This window comes from Podarcis muralis, chromosome 4 (genome assembly GCF_964188315.1).
Source record: "Podarcis muralis chromosome 4, rPodMur119.hap1.1, whole genome shotgun sequence".
NCBI classification, from domain to species: domain Eukaryota; kingdom Metazoa; phylum Chordata; class Lepidosauria; order Squamata; family Lacertidae; genus Podarcis; species Podarcis muralis.
In genome coordinates this window covers 2887075-2905202 of record NC_135658.1, presented here as the reverse complement: position 1 = coordinate 2905202, position 18128 = coordinate 2887075, and the positions used below count along the sequence as shown (strand labels likewise).

Below are 18128 nucleotides of genomic sequence, written 5' to 3'. Positions count from 1 at the left end.
TGCCATGGAAACCTGGCTGATTCCCATGGGATACGACCTTGGAAACTTCCTGCCCAGACTCCCTTGCTCTCTGCGGGCAGGAACGACGCAGATGGTTAGCTGACTTGCAAACAAAGCAGCGACGAGTGGAAAAACACTGGGGTGAGCTTCCAGCTGGCCTGGCCCCCGGGCTCTCTTTGCCAGCCCTGCCCCCTCTGAAATGACGCTCCTCCTCGTCACACACAGTGGAAAACATTCCAAACTGGCTTTTGGGCTTCTCTGCCCCCCCGACACTGCCAACAGCACTCCGTGAGGCTGTAAATTCTTCAGAGCTTTTGGCTGAGCTCTCGGCTTCCTGGCCTCCTGCTGAGCTTTCACATAAATCTCTCAGCACCTCCCAGGCTTCACAGGGTGACTCAATGCCCTCCAAATGAGGCTGAAACGTCGGGTGCACGCTGGCTTTCAACATGCAGATCTCAGCTTTCGCAGCTTTCTCACTCTGCTCTCTGTCCACCAGTTCTGCATTTCCAGCAGCTGGCTCTTTCTGGGCTATTTCCCAAATTCCTGTGGCTAAAAACCACGCTCTCACTTTTCTGACCCAGGTATTCCACGACTGGGTAGTGAGCTTTTCAAACGGTACTTCCATCACCTTCTGGCCATCTGCCATCTTCCCCCGGGGGCCCAGCTTACTCACGTAACCAGCAGCAGCTCTCCAGCTCCCGGCTCAGCAGAACAGCCTCTCCCAGCGAGATCCTCTGCCCCTCCAGGCAGGACTCAAAGCTGGCTTCCAGCGTCGTCAGCTTGTCTTCAAACGTTAGGCACAGCTCCAAACTTTCTGCAGCTTTTCCTCAGCTGGCTCCCACACACCGGCACGTCTTGGCAACAGCTTCAAAGCGTTTTCTGATCACCCATGACCTGTGGAATAATATGTAGCCTTTGGCCTTTGGCCTTTGGAGTCCATCACGCTTCCTCTGCGCGACTCTCCCTCAGCTCTCCGGTCAGCTACTTGTAGCAGAGTTTACGCAGCGTAGAAACTGTTGCTGTGTGTGTGTGATAAATCAGACTGCACACACGCTGTCTTCCTTATCTTCCAAAAGTCTTTATTCGTGTAGAAAAACAACTCATAAATCAGCTCGGCGACAGAGCGCACATCTTGCTGCGTTTCCCCAACAGAAACGGAACAACACTGATACACAGGAAACACTCCCCTCAGTATACTAAACCACGCCTCAGAATGTGAGACGTCACTCAGAACTTCTTAACCCTGTAAGTTCTGATTCTCTCCACATCATTTTCATATAGTTTTATTTCAGTGTACAACATGCTGAGAATTTGAAATCAGTTTTCCATAACATTTCCCAATCTGAAAGTTTAATATTATGCCCCAAATCCCTCACCCAGTGTATCATTTAACCTGTTCATGTTTTGTATGCCATTCCAGGAGCAATCTGTACATTTTCGACAGTAATTTTATATTATTTTCTAACAAATCTTTTTCAAACCTTGAGGTCTCATAGCTGAAACCTTTCTTTTTGTCTGTCCTAAAAATATTATTTAATTGGTGAAACTGTAACTAATCAGTTAATAAATCCCTTAATTCTTCAAAATCTTTCAGTTTCAGCTGATGTTCTACTTCACTTAGCAGCTCCCTGTATTTCCCAATTACTTCTCATGTTTAGTTTTCCCCCCAGAGATGTCGCGCCTAGTGGGAAAAGCCACCACGGTGTTTTCTGTTCTAGTAAGTTTTCATATTTTCCCCAAACAGTAAAAACTGAATTTATTACTAAATGATTCTGAAACCCTTTTTGTACTTTTGCTTTTTCATAGCAGAGATATGCATGCAATCCAAATCTGTTATTATGTCCTTCCAAATCTAGAATATTTATGTTTTTCAATATTATCCATTCCCGGAGCCAACAGAGGCAGGATGCCTCTTAATACAATTTTAAATCTGGCAGGGTGGAGCCCCCTCTTTCTTTAGCATCTGTTAATAATTTATATTTTATTCTAGGTTTGCCCCCTGCCAGATAAATCTAGAAGTATTTTTTTGCCATTCTTTGAAATCTCTACGTTTTTCTTTATTTCTTTCCAAGTAGCTGTGTAATTATCTATAAAAATATTTATATTCTTAACTGTTAACCATACACCTAAATATTTAACTTTTTCTCTCTTCATAAATCAGTGGTTTGCTGTAGGTCCTTTTTTCCCTTCTGTCATGTTTTTCACCAAGACCTTATTTTTATTTTTATTTAATTTGAAACCTGCCACCTGAACAAATTCATGGATCCTCTCCAAGACTCTTGGTATGCTGCTCTTCAGATCTTCCACAGTAATCAGAAGGTCATCTGCAAAAGCTTTCAGTTTATATGCTTTACCATTATTCCTCTTATTGTCTCATCTGATCTGATATCCCTTGGCAATGTTTCTAACACTAAAATAAACAATAACGGTGACATGGGACACCCTTGTATTGTCCCCTTTGTTATTTTACATTTTTCAGTCATCACATTATTGACAATCAACATAGCCTGTTGGTCTGAATAAATTGCCTCAATACCTCTACCAAATGCCTCTCCAAAGTTCATCATTTCTATCTTTTTTCCATAAATGACCATGAGACATTGTCAAATGCCTTCTCTGCATCGATAAACATCAATGCAGCTTGTTTTTCATTCCTGGCCCCCAGATATCCTATAATATCAATTATATTCCTTATATTGTCCTTCACCTGGTGGCTTGGTAAAAAACCAGTCTGTTCATGATGAATTAAATCCTTTAACATCCCTTTCATACAATTTGCAAATAATTCATAATCATTATTTAATAGAGAAAGTGGCCTGCTTTGAGATCAATGTGATATAGGTCCCTGTCCAAGACTCTTGTACTTTCCCAATATTTAAAATCTCATTCATTACAACTTTAAGCGGTTGTACCAGATACTCTTGTAGTTTACTGGGAAATCTCTAAAGCTCCTGAGCAAGGTCCTGGAGTTCTGTTCTGGAGATCTTGTGTGTGCTCCTCTCTTTCATAAGGGTAGACAAAGGAGATGTGCCCAGATGGGGGAGAAATTTGATTCTGTTCATATTTAAAAGTGGAGTTACTACTACAAGCACACTAAATGCACAATATTTGTGGGGAAAGGCCTACAGAAAATCCAGTTGTCTAATGGGATCTATATGAAGTTAGCTGTGTCTCTGCAAACCATACAAATCTTGACTTTTGTGCCAAAACAGGCTAACTTCATTGTGTCGGGGTGAAGACAGTATGAATGAGTAAGCACATTAGATCAGCAGAAATGGAGCCATTTAATTAGAAATGGAAATGGGAAGCAGACACAGAGACTTCTGGAGGAGATATGGTTCAACCCATCCCTAATTTTAAACCACTTTATCAAATAATTATCCTTCTGTGATAAAAGGCATTCAAAATAAATATCAACCCCTACTTTTTCTAAACTGGAAAATGTTGCATAACCTTTGTCGAATCTGCTGGGTCTTCACGCTATACACAACAGGATTGAGAAGTGGAGGGACCGTAACAAAAATGTTGGCCATCAGCATGTGGATAATGGGGGAAAGGTGTCTCCCGAATCGATGTGCCATACTGATGCCAATCATGGGCACATAGAAAATCAAGATGGCAGCAATGTGGGCCACACAGGTGTTCAAAGCCTTCAGACACTCTTTTCGGGATGCAATGCTCAAAACAGTCTTCAGAATCAGGACATATGATACAAGAATGATGAATACATCCAAGCCTAAAGTGGAAATAATTGCTATCAAACCATATAAAACGTTGACTCTTGTGTCTGCACAGGCTAACTTCATGGCATCTTGGTGGAGACAGTAGGAATGAGAAAGGACATTGGATCGGCAGAAAGGGAGCTGTGAAAGAAGAAAAGGGGGTGGGAAACAGATACAGAAACTTCTGGAAAAGACAGCTATGCCTATTTTTGCAATTAACGTATTTGGGAGACGTGACCTGTATCTCAGTGGATCACGGATGGCAATGAACCGGTCAAAAGCCATTGCCACAAGAATGCCAGACTCTGCCCATTGGAATGAATGGATAAAGAACATCTGGCTGATGCAAGCATTTAATGGGATTTCTCTGGAGTCAAACCAATGGACCCCCAGCATAGTTGGCATGGTGGAGATGCAGAGGCCCAGATCCGAGCAGGCGAGCATGCAAAGGAAGAAGTACATGGGCTCATGGAGGCTTTGGTCAATCTTGATGACATAGAGGATAGTGAAGTTTCCCAACAGAGTCAGGGTGTAGAGCACAAACAGTGGGAAGGCCACCCAAGAGTTCTTCTCCTGCATCCCAGGGATGCCAATCAAGACAAAGGTTTGGTGGCTCACAATGCTCTCATTGAAAGTGGTGATGGAGGACATCATTCACCTAGTGCTTTTGGTGGAAAGATATTAAGAAATAAAAGTCAAATGGATATTGGAAATCTGGTATGATTTTATAGGTTCTGTCCAAGTTTAGTCCAACATCAGACATTGTATTAGAGCCTCAAAACACATTCAAAGAAAGAAATATTCTAACTCTGTCATATGATTCACTCTTCTAAGCCCAACCAATGTGATTTTATGATTTATTCATTTGTTATTTACAGAGTTTTAATCCACACTTTTGCCAAAGTGGCTTCTGAAGTTCATTAGCAAGAGAGTTTCTACTCTTAGTTTTCTATATAAAATGATGTGACAGAGAAATCCATGGGGAGGGAAGCAGAAGAAGCTATTCCACACTTAAAGATACAGTTCTTGCAGTGACTACCTGCAGCAGCCTGTTGGAATGTCTACTCAGCCTCTCTTGTGGAGAACTGATGGGAGCTGGTCTTTCAGCAAATCAGCGGGACAGCCCTGCTTTTCTTCCGCTCCATTCTGCAGCCTGACGGGAGTTTAGAATCATTTGTGTAGCTCAAGGATCCTAAAGCCAGTTTGACTGCACTGAAAGGGAAACTGGGACACTCCCTCCATCACTGATTTGTGTAGTGGCTGTAAGTCTGAATTGGGAGCTGATAAATCTAAACATTCCAAATCAATCGTTCTTGAGGGACCACCCACAATATTGTTCCCTAAACACACCTTGCCTTTGAAGCATCTAGCCTTCAGAGCGGAAATTTCCACAAACATCTTTCCTGTTGGACCCACCTGGCATCCCAGGTGCATATATCATGCTGTGAGCAGACTTGGTGGCCTCTTTGACACTTCTCTTCCTCCTGCTGGGAACAGGTTGTTAGACTATTCTTATATTACTATTTAGAAGTACCCAGTGACTCCATTAATAATGGGTTATGGTCTGATAATGTTCTTGGTATTATTTCTATTTTTCTTACTATTAATTCCAATTCTTTAGATATCCAGATGGCATCATTTCTGGCACTACTTCCATACACATGTGAATAAAACGTGAATTCCCTATCTAATAAATGTTTATTTCTCCAAATATCTATTAAATTCAGATTTTATGCCATTTTGCAAAAGGTTTTTGGAAGCCTACCTTCTTTGGCAGAAGTGCCAAAGATCTGCGGAGCTCTAAAGCAAAGACTTAAAAATGAAACTGTCAGGGACCAACTGGACTCTTGGTCTGTTTCTGCAGGGCTGTTCTGAGGTTCTTATGCTATCCATACTTAAACGATACAAGCTCTGTCATTTCACAATACTGTGAGAGATCTATCTGGAACCGATCAAAAAGTTTATATCTCAAACAGTGCTTTGCACATACCTGACTTTATGGCATGGTCAATGTGACACGTTTTCCGCAGCAGCAAACACTAAGCCTGCCTTTGCTGTTCCAGGAGACATTATCCCTGTGCTTTTTATGGCGTTGACAATTATGGAAAAAACGTTTCCCCTCTGGGAGTGAGGCTGTCTGAAAACTGCCAGAAAACTGCTTCGTCTCAGGGGGAGGAGATCTCTGAAAACCTGGTGGCAATTACTCGGAAATCTCTAAAGCTCCTGGGCAAGGTCCTGGAGGTCAGCTGTGGGCCAGATGTTCTGGAGAACTTGTGTGTTCTCCTCTCTTTCATAAGAGAAAGGAGATGTGCCCAAATGGGGGAGAAATTTGATTCTGTTCACATTTAAAAGTGAACCTATTCAGTCCATACTTTCTGGAACAACACCTATGCCCTTCCTTACCAGAAACCCTTCATGCTGAGATATCACACCTCCTTGGGGATCTTGGGGAGCCTCAAGTTTTAGACCTTATTACAAATGTTTGGCTAGTTTTGTGGGGGGTGGGAGGAAGAACAAAAGAGGGTGGAGTGAAGGTGGGCGGGCGGGGGAGCTGGCTTGAATGGAAGCCATCTTTGCCATGAGAAATTGAGGGAAGATTGAACCATTCAACCCTGGGGGGGGTCTACCTCTAAAAGTTTTGAAGGCACACACATCACAACAAATTAGGGATGGGATTGGACTTTGAGTAGTTCCACAATTTGGAGTGAACCTCCTCATTCAACATATGAAGGGCTGTGCTTGGATTGCAATGGGGACAGGCAAATTAGACTGCATGCCTAGAATCTGTACAAGCAGAGATTCCTCCAACTTATATTTGCTCACTTTTTATGATGTGGTCCAAGGAGACCCCTGGTTCTTTCTCCCCTTGCTTTCTAACAAAAATGGTTTCTAGATGCTTGCAGCACTTAGGATGCAAAAAGGTAAAAGGTAAAGGACCCCTGGTTAAGTTCAGTCAAATGGGGTTGCGGTGCTCATCTCGCTTTCAGGCTGAGGGAGCCGGCATTTGTCCGCAGACAGCTTTCTGGGTCATGTGACCAGCATGACTAAACTGCTTCTGGCACAATGGGACACCATGACAGAAGCCAGAGCACACAGAAACACCATTTATCTTCCCGCCACAGCGGTACCTATTTATCTACTTGCACTTTTTGGCATGCTTTCAAACAGCTAGGTTGGCAGGAGCTGGGACAGAGCAATGGGAGCTCACCCCATCACAGGGAAAACCCAACATGGACACATTTGACTTCAGAAGAGGATATTTCCCCAAAATGAGGGAATTGGTGGTGAGAAAAAAGCAAGTTAAAAGGCAAAGTCAAGAGGGAGGTGTTTAAAAACACAATATTAGAAGCTCATCTGGAATGTGTACCATAGAGTGAAACTTTGCCTACTTTCAAAGCAAAGAACTTAGCAGGTCACTTGAGGTCATATCAATATTTTACCAACCTCAAATACCTGAGAGTATGAAACAGTCTTTCCTGCTGCTGCATCACCACCCATCTCTCACCTGGATTCATTGAACAAGTGAAGCCCTCACTGCACTGCTGTCACAACATCTTTCTTATGTTTAGTCTAAATTTCATGCAATTTGAACTTTTTGGTTCTGGTCCTGCCCTCTAGAAAGAAATGCAGAATTGATTGCTGGAACATTTCCCCGAGAGCAAACTTCAGGTCCTTGCACAGGACCTTAGAGGTCCCCCTAGCAACTGCTGCTGGGATTGCAGAGATCTCCTCCTTGTGGTATTCAGCAGACTTCTGGCAGTTTGAAACAGTCTCCCTCTGTCTCTCGCTGTGTGTTTAAGGATCTCATGGCTTATTTCCACCTCTGGAATGGATCATCTGGAAGCTGCAAAGGAGGGATTCTCACATTTAGGGTTCTGGATATGTTCTGCATACTCCCATGATCTTTCTTCAAGACCATACTCCTTCCACACCATTAGGTATTGCAACTTCTTTCTTCACATCCTGGTGTTTAGATTTTGTTCTACTTCATACTCTTCATACTTCATACTCTTTCTCTCCTTCTACCACGAAGGGAGGCAGAGGTGCTTGTCTAGGTGCCTGGTAAGGGTGTGCCGGCATGACAGGCAACAAAACTGATCTGTGGAAGACAAGGTAAATCTTCATAGATACAGGTAGTTGGAGCCTGAAATTCACAGGGTTGGTCTGTCCACAACTTCAAATGGGACTACCTTCTGTGGGTTCAGTTTCCTGCACCTGCCCTTCTGTGGCAAATCACTTGTTGACAGCTACACCTTATCTACCAACTTAATCTCAGTGCCAGGTTGCCGGTGCGTATCAGCCGATCTCTTATAGGCCTCTTTGGCAAAATCCAAATGATCTTTCAGCAAACTCTGTATTGCTGACAGTTCTTCTATGAAGTCTTCTGCTGCAGGGACTGACAGGGTGTCAGTCAGGGTTGGGAAGGTGTAAGGATAGTATCCATAGCTGGCAAAGAAGTGGGTCTTCTGTGCTGAAGCATGAGGAGCATTGTTGTATGTGAATTCCACCAAGGGAAGCTTGGATACCCAATCATCTTTTTGGTAGTTCAAATAGCACATAAGCACTGCAGTGTGGCATTGATCCTTTCCAACTCTCCATTAGTTTCTGGATGCCGGGCCAAGGCAAGACACAACTCCACTTTGAGAAGCTGCATGAGCTTCTTCCAGAACTGCAGGTGAACTGGGTTCCCCTATCAGACACAATATGTAGTGGGAGACCGTGCAACTTGAATACATAATCTACAAAGAGCTGTGATGTTTCTTGGGCTGTCTGAAGTCCCCTACAAGGCACAAAGTGTGCTGTCTTGGTGAACAGATGCAGAAACGACACAGGCTGGATGGGTTCTCCATAGGGAGAAATATTAACACTTTATCTTCCTCTTATGGCAGAATTCTCCTTTGGGAGAAATATCTACTTCTTTTGAACTGCAATATGTTGCACATCCTTTGCGAAATCTGCTGGGTCTTCACCCTGTACACAACAGGATTAAGATGCGGAGGGACTGCAAGAAAGATATTGACCATCAGTATGTGAACAATGGGGGACAGATGTCTCCCAAACTGATGTACCAATGGGACATCAAGCATTGGGATGTAGAAAATCAAGATGGCAGAAATGTGGGTGACACAGGTGTTCAGAGCCTTGAAACATTCTTCATGGGATGCAATGCTCAAAACTGCTTTGTAAGTTAAAGTGAACACCTTGAATTGGGTTTGATAGCAAATAGGCAAACACACAGTTCTGCATCAGTTACTTTGCTATTAATGTGCTATACAAATGTTCCTACACGGGGCTAGTCGTCTTTTTCTTTTTTGTCTATTTACCTAGGAAGGCAAATCAACAAATACCTTCACTTCCTGGGACCAGATTAGAAGGCTTTCTACCCACCTAACCATCCTGCTCTACATAACGTTAAAAGGGTGAGTTGGGCGGTTAAAGACAGAAAGCATCCCTCAGACTGCCTCATAAGTAGAAATTGTTGCATATATTAATATTGTGCAGTCTGAAGCAACTGGAAGCAGAAGAACTGACTCCTTTGGAAATGAAGCATTGTCCAAGCATTGTCAAACTTTTACTGGAAGAAATCTTCAAATCAAAACACAAGCATCAAATGATACATCACAAAACTATCCATACAATGTCTTCTGCTGTCCAGCACAGGCTCAGCATCATAGAAAGTATGATATAATCCAAACAGAGCTATAAGTAACGAATCCATTTCACTGGTGCAGTTTTCCTGCACAGTTCCATTTACATTCTTCGGTTCTTTGCCCCATTAAGAGAAGGGGACGCCACCCTTTCAAGAAGATGAATTTGCAACTCAGTACAGATATAGATATAAATATTATGGACAAAGCCCTTTGTTTCATGGGAAAAAAACTTATCAGAATGAAAATTGACAAGATAATGCAATCCCAAATCTTTGTATGGAAATTTTTGTGTGTCTGTCTGTGTGCTTGTGTATACTGAGCAGAATTGTTTAGGACATTAAAAAAAATACACATGGAAAAAAGGATGAAGATCAGTTATTAATTGGATACAAAAGCAGCATGTGATGAATCCATCTATTACTAAGAACAAAACAATTTTCTCTTCCCTTTGTCACAGAATTCTTCTTCGAAAGATATACAGTGGTACCTTGGGTTACATACACTTCAGGTTACATACGCTTCAGGTAACCCAGAAATAGTACCTCAGGTTAAGAACTTTGCTTCAGGATGAGAACAGAAATCGTGCACCGGTGGTGCAGTGGCAGCAGGAGGCCCCATTAGCTAAAGTGGTGCTTCAGGTTAAGAACTGTTTCAGGTTAAGAACAGACCTCCGGAACGAATTAAGTACTTAACCCGAGGTACCACTGTATCTTTTCTTTAATTGCAAAATGTTGCAAATCCTTTGCCGAATCTGCTGGGTCTTCACACTGTACACAATGGGATTGAGAAGTGGTGGGACAGCAACAAATATGTTGGCCATCAGCATGTGGACAATGGGAGAAAGATGCTTCCCGTATCGATGTGCCACACTGATGCCAATCATTGGGATGTAGAAAATCAAGATGGCAGAAATGTGGGCCACACAGGTGTTGAGAGCCTTCAGACACTCTTTTCGAGAAGCAATGCTCAAAACTGTCTTCAGGATCAGAATATAAGATACAAGAATGATCAGAACATCTAGCATTACAGTGCACATGACTATAATCAAGCCATATATGATGTTGACTCTTGTGTCTGCGCAGGCTAACTTCATGGCATCTTGGTGGAGACAGTAGGAGTGAGAAAGGACATTGGATCTGCAGAAAGGGAGCCGTTTAATGAGAAATGGGAATGGGAAGCAGACACAGGAACCTCGGGATAAGATAGCTATACCTATTTTTGCAATGACTGAATTCGGTAGAAGTGACCTGTATCTCAGTGGATCACGGATGGCAACCAAGCGGTCAAAAGCCATTGCCACAAGAATGCCAGACTCTATTGCTTGTAATGCATGGATAAAGAACATCTGGCTGATGCAGCCATTGAGTGTGATTTCCCCTGAGTCAAACCAATAGACCTGCAGCATAGTTGGCATGGTGGAAATGGAGAGGCCCAGATCCGAGCAGGCGAGCATGGAAAGGAAGAAGTACATGGGCTCATGGAGGCTTGGGTCAATCTTGATGACATAGAGGATCGTGATATTCCCAAGCAGAGTCAGGGCGTAGAGCACAAACAGTGGGAAGGCCACCCAAGAGTTCTTCTCCTGCATCCCAGGGATGCCAATCAGGACAAAGGTTTGGTGGCTCACCAGGGTCTCATTGGAGCTGGTGATGGAGGACATCATTTCCCATGTGCATTTGGTGAAAGGACTTGAAGGAGTCCTAAAATTGATCTGTATATTAGAGATTCTGGCATTATTTTACAGATTTTGTAAAGGTTCTATTGTTATTCTAAGCAGGCACAAATTTCTTAGTTTTCTCCAACACAAAATGTGTTAGACCCTCCAAAGAAGGAAGAACAGTCCCAAATGCTCCTTCTTCCCTGGCTAAGCAAGACCCAGACTCTATACTGAAACCCATTCCCCCAAATCATCCAACTCCCACCAGTGTGAATTTCACTATTTAACTCATTGCTTAAATCACTTAAACCTTTTTATGTAAAAAAGACACCCACATTTTTATCATTCCTGAGTACTAGATATTGCAATGTGTGGCCTGGGCAGCTATACTGTTTTTGAGTCCAAGAGACTCAATATTGGCTGAATATTGGCTGTGGAGGTCAAAGAGTGTGGCTTTTGCAAATTCATCATCCCTCAGTTTCTCATCTGCAAAGTAGACATAAGAATCATAGTTCAGTTGTTGAGTTAGATAGGATATACCTTAATGACTAAGTGCATAACCGTAAAAGGAAAGGAGAGGCCACATGTCTCACCTCACCTCCTTCTCTTCTGAGAAGACACCTTGAAACTGAGCTCCTTCATTTTGCAGCCCTACCCAGTGGGCAAGAGGGATGTGACCGGATATGACCAGAGACTGAAATCAGGGGATGGAATATTGATTGATTTATCATTTTTATAGAAAAACATCACTGAACGAGAAAACAGATTTTCTTGCAGAGGATATAACAAACTGAGCTCTTCACAAAAGAAAATAATTTATATTAAGAGTTAGGGTCAAGGAAAACTTCATGTTTAAGAGGCATCTAAAGCTTATTATTGCCCCTGCTTTAAGAATTATCTGAGGAAGAGCAACCCAGGGGTTGGGGGCTCTAAGACGGCCAACTTTCTCCTTTTTCACCAGATGGCTCTCAGCTGGTTGTGGAATTAAAAATGTGAAATTTCATCAGCTGGAAACCAGGGAGTGCACTTGTTCTTGTGAGAGGCATCATACTTTAGCAAAGCCTTTTTTCCCAGGGGGAAGTCACAGCAACTCAGTTCCAGAACCTCCCATGTGGGCAACCTTCCAAACTGCAAGGAAAAGCAGATTTAATCCACTTTAAATGTGTAAACCTAAATCTTTGGTGTGTGGTTGACTCACTCGCGGGAAATACTGACCATCTGCAGAAAAATAAGAGCAGCATAAAATGGTCTGTGGAAAAGATGGAGCAGAAGGATCCAACCCAGTGTAAAAAGATTGTGAAAGGCTGGAAGAATTGGCTTCTGGAACCAGTTGACAGGGCACTGACTGATATATGCAGGTTAGGGTCAGGATACCTTCCCCCTTATATACACAGTTGATCAATGCACTCTACAGTTGAGGGTCTCCTGCAGATGGCGTCTTGTCAGGAAGTCCCTTCCACACAATATAGGCACCTGACCTTTGGTGTGATGGTGTCTCTGTTATCTTTCCTGCACCTGCGGAAAACCCTCCTCTTCCAACAAGCCTTTCAAGTGGACATCTCAATCCCTGTCTGCAACTGCATTAGAACTGCTTTTACCAGTTTTATAAACGGAATAGATCTTAAATGTTTGTATGGTATTTATATTGGGATTTTAAAAAAATCTTTTACATATGGAACTGTTTGCAACTGTTTCCACAGTTTTCTTGTTTTATGGCTGAAATTGTTCTATGCGCTTGATAATTGTATATTTTATTGTTGTAGCCCACCCCAGCACCAGAAATCAAAGAGACAAATGAATAAATACAATGTAGAAGATTGTTTTACCATTGTTTATGGCTTTCATTGTCCTCAGTACCCCAGGACAGTGGACCTCAACCCCCCCAACAAAAACCCAAGAGCAGAGCAATACAACTCCAACGTATGGGCTCCTGTTTCAGGAAGCCAGTTGTTTTCCTGAATGGTGCAAAACCTCCTTCCAATATGAAATCAAATGAAATGCCAGCCTCTCTCTGGCCTGCCCAGGATGAATTGCAGCATTTTCAGTGTGGTTCCACCTAAAGAATCCCTGACAGGTGGCCACGCAACCTCTGCTTGAGAACCTTCAAGAAAGGAGATCCCACCATCTTCTGAGGGAGTCTGTTCCACTGCTGAACAGCTCTTACACTAAGGAAGTTCTTCCAGATGTTTAACCAGAATCTTCTTCCTTGTCATTTGAATCCATCCATCCGGATCTCACCCTCTGAAGCAGCAGAAAACAAGCTTGCTCCATCTTCCATGTGGCAGCCCTTCAGATATCTGAAGATGGCCATCATATCACCTCCCAGTCTCCTCTTATGATCTTAATGCTCATATTGAAATACCAATAAGCAAAAAGGCCTCTGATTGAGATATGCTCCCCCACCTTAAAACACTATAAAAGCTGCTAAAAGAATCAGAACCAAATAGAAACCATCTTCATCATCTCATGGCCTCATGACTGGGGAAGACCTTTGCACTTACCTGACTCTATAGGACAACCCATAAACCTGAAAAGAGTTCTCCCATGGTGGACACTGAGTCTGCCTTTGCTGTTCCTATATGGACTCTACCTCTGCTTTTTATGGCATTAAGCGTGATAGAAAAACTGCTTTCCTGCAGGGAACCAACCTGCCTCTGAACTGCCAGAAAACAGCTGAACCCCAGTGGGAAGACAACTCTGAAATCCCAACAGCAATTACTAGAAAATCTTCACAGATCCTGCATAAGAAGCTGCAGTTCTGCTCTCAGAGGCATTCAAGAGATCACTCTCTGCTCCCATCTTCCATCAAACCAAAGAGGTGGGATGCAGATAATATATTAAGAAGGAGAGAGTTGGAAGGGATCCTGAGGGTCACCTGGCAGCAATCTCAGCTGGAGCATCCACAACAGGTGGCCATCCAAACTCTGCTTAAAAACCTTCAAAGAAGGAGAGTCCATAATTTCCCCAGGGAGACCATTCCACAGTTCAACAGCTCTTACCCTCAGAAGTTCTTCCTGATGTTCAGTTGGAACCTCCTGTCTTGTAACGTGAAAAGGTTGTCTAGGCAGTAAAACCTGGCTTAGTTACAAAGTTGTGAAACTTCCTAAATGATTGGAACTCAAAAGAGGCTGGTGAGAGCCATGCTGTCTGAGGCTTGATTACCTAGTTACTCCCAAGGTGAGGGGAAGTGGGCATAGCAGGATATTTTACTCTATGGTATTAACCCCTTCGTGCAGTAATTAGACTTGAGCATGCTGGCTTTATTTTATTTAATTTTATTTATTAAATTTGTATAGCACATTTCATCCGTAGATCCTAGGGTGGTTCACAAAAAAAAAGATAAAGTACAAAAAATACATAATAAAAACAGAAACAAACCAATAACACACACACACCCAACCACACACACACTTAAAAGGGTATAGGATGATAATCAGCCAAATACCTGGTGGAAGAGAAATGTTTTGGCCACCCACCCCTCACTCAGACAGATGCTCAAGGAGGATACCACTGTGCCTGCATATCCCACAGTTGGGACCCAAGCTGTTTAGCGCTTTGTACATTAAAGTTAACACATTGAATTGGGCCCGTCAGCAATCAGGCAAACAAGCAGTTCCCATAGGATTGGTGTTCCATGTTCCCTTCCTGCAGCACCACTTACAATGCATGCAGCTGAATTTGGAATCAGCTGCAACTTCTGGACTGTGCTGAAGGTTAGGCCCTCATAGAACACATTGCAAGAAGCCAGTTGAGAGGTGGCTGGAGTGCTGTGACCGGAATCCTTCTGTGGCTGAATCCTGCATCTGGGAGTGGAGCCACTTGAACCCCCTTGGGCATTGATAACAGGACCCCAACCATCACTTTCGCCTCCACCCTAAAATCAAGGTCTGGAGTGTGCAGAATTGTTTAGGAAGTTTCATTATTAAAAAAGGACAAAGACCAGCTATTAAACAGATATGGAAGCAGCATGGGACGGATGCATTGGTTGATAAAAATAAAATACATTTTTCTTCACTATATCACAGAATCCTTCTTTGAAAGAAACATCTTTTCTTTAATTGCAAAACGTTGCATATTCTTTCCCGGATCTGCTGGGTCTTCACACTGTACACAACAGGATTGAGAAGTGGGGGGACAGCAACAAAAATGTTGGCCATCAACATGTGGACAATGGGGGAGAGGTGTCTCCCAAATCGATGCGCCATACTGATGCCAATCATTGGCACATAGAAAATCAAGATGGCAGAAATGTGGGCCACACAGGTGTTGAGGGCCTTCAGGCACTCTTGATGGGAGGCAATGCTCAAAACAGTCCTCAGAATCAGGGCGTATGACACAAGAATGCTCACAACATCCAACCCTAAAGAGGAAATAACTACTGTCAAACCATACAAGAGGTTGACTCTTGTGTCTGCGCAGGCTAACTTCATGGCATCTTGGTGGAGACAGTAGGAGTGAGAAAGGACATTGGATCTGCAGAAAGGGAGCCGTTTAATGAGAAAAGGGATTGGGAAAATAACACAAAGGCCTCTGGACAAGACGACAATGCCTATTTTCACAATTACTGAGTTTGGCAGAAGTGATCTATATCTCAGTGGATGACGAATGGCAAGCAAGCGATCAAATGCCATTGGCACAAGAATGCCAGACTCTATCCACGGAAAGGTGTGGATGAAGAACATCTGGCTGATGCAAGCGTTGAATGGGATTTCTCTGAAGTCAAACCAATACACGCTCAGCATTGTTGGCATGGTTGACATGGAGAGGCCCAGATCCGAGCAGGCAAGCATGGAAAGGAAGAAGTACATGGGCTCATGGAGGCTTGGGTCAATCTTGATGACATAGAGGATCGTGATGTTCCCAAGCAGAGTCAGGGCGTAGAGCACAAACAGTGGGAAGGCCACCCAAGAGTTCTTCTCCTGCATCCCAGGGATGCCAATCAGGACAAAGGTTTGGTGGCTCACAAGGCTCTCGTTGAATCTGGTGATGGAGGACATTGTTCCCCGATGTTTTTCTTCTTATAAAGATTCTAAGGAGCCAGAAAACTGATATGAATATTAAAGGTTCTGAAATGATTTTACAGATTCTGTAAAGCTTATATTGACATTCTGAACAGGCAATCAAAGTTTCTAAGGTAGATTTGTTCTGTACCGTCATGCATCCCAAATGCATTGTTGAGACTGTAGGCAAGTCTCCCTTAAGTAGAAGTACGGACTTGGCAAAGAACTTTTAATTTCTGGCTCCGCCTAAACTCAAATCCCCCCGGTCTACTATCCCTAGTACTTCAAGACTCCCATAAAAGTGCCTGGCTTAAAACCGTCTATCAAAAACTTCACTCTTGTGGCCTATTCTCACAACACCTACCCACTATGGGACCCACTAAAGCAAACAGTCTAATTGGTCAACGTCTAAAAGATATCGAGCATCAAAACAACCTGGCCACGATAAGGAAATTCTGCCCTTGGTATGTTCAGTATCCACCTCTCCATTTTGATTCTCTGGCCCTGTATCTGCACAAACTTATTCTCCTAAAATACAGACGTACTTTTACACTTGCAAGATTTGAAGTTTTGCCATCTGCGGTACTCGAGGGTTGATTCCAAAAGATCCTGCCTGATAAAAGTCTTTACCCCTGTGGAGATGGTACCACCAAAACAGCAGTACACGTCCTCCTGTCCTATACTCTCTACATTGAGCCAGTGTGGTGTAGTGGTTAAGAGCGGTAGTCACGTAATCTGGGTAACCGGGTTCGCGTCTCCGCTCCTCCACATGCAGCTGCTGGGTGACCTTGGGCCAGTCACACTTCTTTGAAGTCTCTCAGCCCCACTCACCTCACAGAGTGTTTGTTGTGGGGGAGGAAGGGAAAGGAGAATGTTAGCCGCTTTGAGACTCCTGAAGGGGAGTGAAAGGCGGGATATCAAATCCAAACTCTTCTTCTTCTTCTTCTCTACAAAGACCTGAGGAACGAGATCATCACCCCACTCGCACTAACCATCCCAGGGCGCTCAGCCACTGCCACAATGTCCTTTCTTCTATCAGATCAAAATGAGCAGATAACAGCAAAGGTTGCTAGGTTCATAGCAGGGGCAATCAGATTAAGGGCCACTAACAGACTACTGATTCAGGACTTTAAATTGTGCTTTTATATAAAATTTCCTTTCCTGCATATTCTGTAATGTTTTGCTGTTGCTATGGCCATTGGCTAATGCGAATAAAGTTTTATCTATCTCTCTCATTCTGAACAGGACTAAATTGTTTAGTTTAGTCTAAAGGGGAAATTTTTCATAGAAAGTCTGGAATGATGTATTAAATGTATTGGTTCTTAGCATTATTATTTGTTGAGGGGTGTCAAAGAGACTCCCAGGTGTTGTTCTTGTTGAGGATTGGAGCATGTCGTTTGGCACATTCATATTCTTTCAATTTCTCACCTGAAAATCAGAAATAACAATCACAGTTTCATTGTGGATTGGAAATGAGATATCTAAATGACTAAATGTATTGCAGTGGCAGACCTTTGGGTCTCAAATTTCGGTGGCAGACTGCGCGATGCCAAAATCTGGCACCTCTCTGCCTTTCACACTCCATTCTAAATAATAGTTGTGGCGTCTCCTGCAGAACCCCTGAGGCGACTGCACTGCCTGTGCTCCCCTAAATCCGCCTCTAAGTATTGGGTCAGCAGCATGGAGGTCTCACTCCATCTCCTCCTCTTGTGAAAAGACGTCTTGAAGCTGAGGTGCTTCGTTTTGCAGCCCGTAGGCTCCTATAGAGAAGGCTTATAACCATCTCCATCTTTTCATGGCCTCATGACTGTGAAAGACATCTCTGAAGTCAGTCAAGGGAAAACCCATCTGCTTTGTATCCCATGCAATCATTTGCACTTACCTGAGTTTACTGTGCAGCTCATGAATCTGGCATGACTTCTTCCAAGCTGCCTCTAATGCTCCAAGAGGGAATCTGCCTGTGCCTTTTATGGCATGGAAGGTTGCAGTAAATCTGTTTTCCCTCAGAGAGGCCAGCTGCCCCAAGACGCCAGAAAACTGGGAAGAGACACTTGAAATCCCAACAGCAATTACAAGGGAATCCCCATGGACCTGCAGT

At 43.3% G+C, this 18128-nt stretch overlaps 5 protein-coding genes across 5 annotated transcripts in view; 1 reads left to right on the top strand and 4 right to left on the bottom strand.

Moving 5' to 3' along the window:
* LOC114595223 (uncharacterized) overlaps positions 1–18128 on the bottom strand; it is a 646585-nt gene that overhangs the window by 158730 nt on the left and 469727 nt on the right. The window lies entirely within an intron of this gene.
* LOC144327580 (uncharacterized) overlaps positions 1–18128 on the top strand; it is a 290636-nt gene that overhangs the window by 79389 nt on the left and 193119 nt on the right. The window lies entirely within an intron of this gene.
* LOC114595385 (olfactory receptor 51H1-like) lies at positions 3414–4376 on the bottom strand. Its single transcript, XM_028725673.2, has one exon. It carries the CDS (start codon positions 4374–4376, stop codon positions 3414–3416), a length of 963 nt encoding a protein of 320 aa, XP_028581506.2.
* Positions 7970–11036, bottom strand: LOC114595383 (olfactory receptor 51H1-like). The gene is made up of 2 exons (XM_077926748.1): positions 10076–11036; positions 7970–8193 (listed from the first exon to the last, which is right to left on the bottom strand). The coding sequence occupies exons 1-2, from the start codon at positions 11034–11036 to the stop codon at positions 7970–7972; spliced, it is 1185 nt and encodes a 394-aa protein (XP_077782874.1).
* LOC114595199 (olfactory receptor 51H1-like) lies at positions 15050–16012 on the bottom strand. The gene has a single exon (XM_028725545.2). The coding sequence runs from the start codon at positions 15953–15955 to the stop codon at positions 15050–15052; it is 906 nt and encodes a 301-aa protein (XP_028581378.2). The 5' UTR covers positions 15956–16012.

Coding starts and splice junctions, on each gene's coding strand:
- LOC114595385 (XM_028725673.2), bottom strand. CDS start 4,376: ATGATGTCCTCCATCACCACTTTCAATGAGAGCATTGTGAGCCACCAA.
- LOC114595383 (XM_077926748.1), bottom strand. CDS start 11,036: ATGATGTCCTCCATCACCAGCTCCAATGAGACCCTGGTGAGCCACCAA. Junction 8,194..10,075: donor ATTAAAGAAAAGATACAGTG/GTACCTCGGGTT, acceptor CTCATGCTTCAG/CACAGAAGACCCACTTCTTT.
- LOC114595199 (XM_028725545.2), bottom strand. CDS start 15,955: ATGCAGGAGAAGAACTCTTGGGTGGCCTTCCCACTGTTTGTGCTCTAC.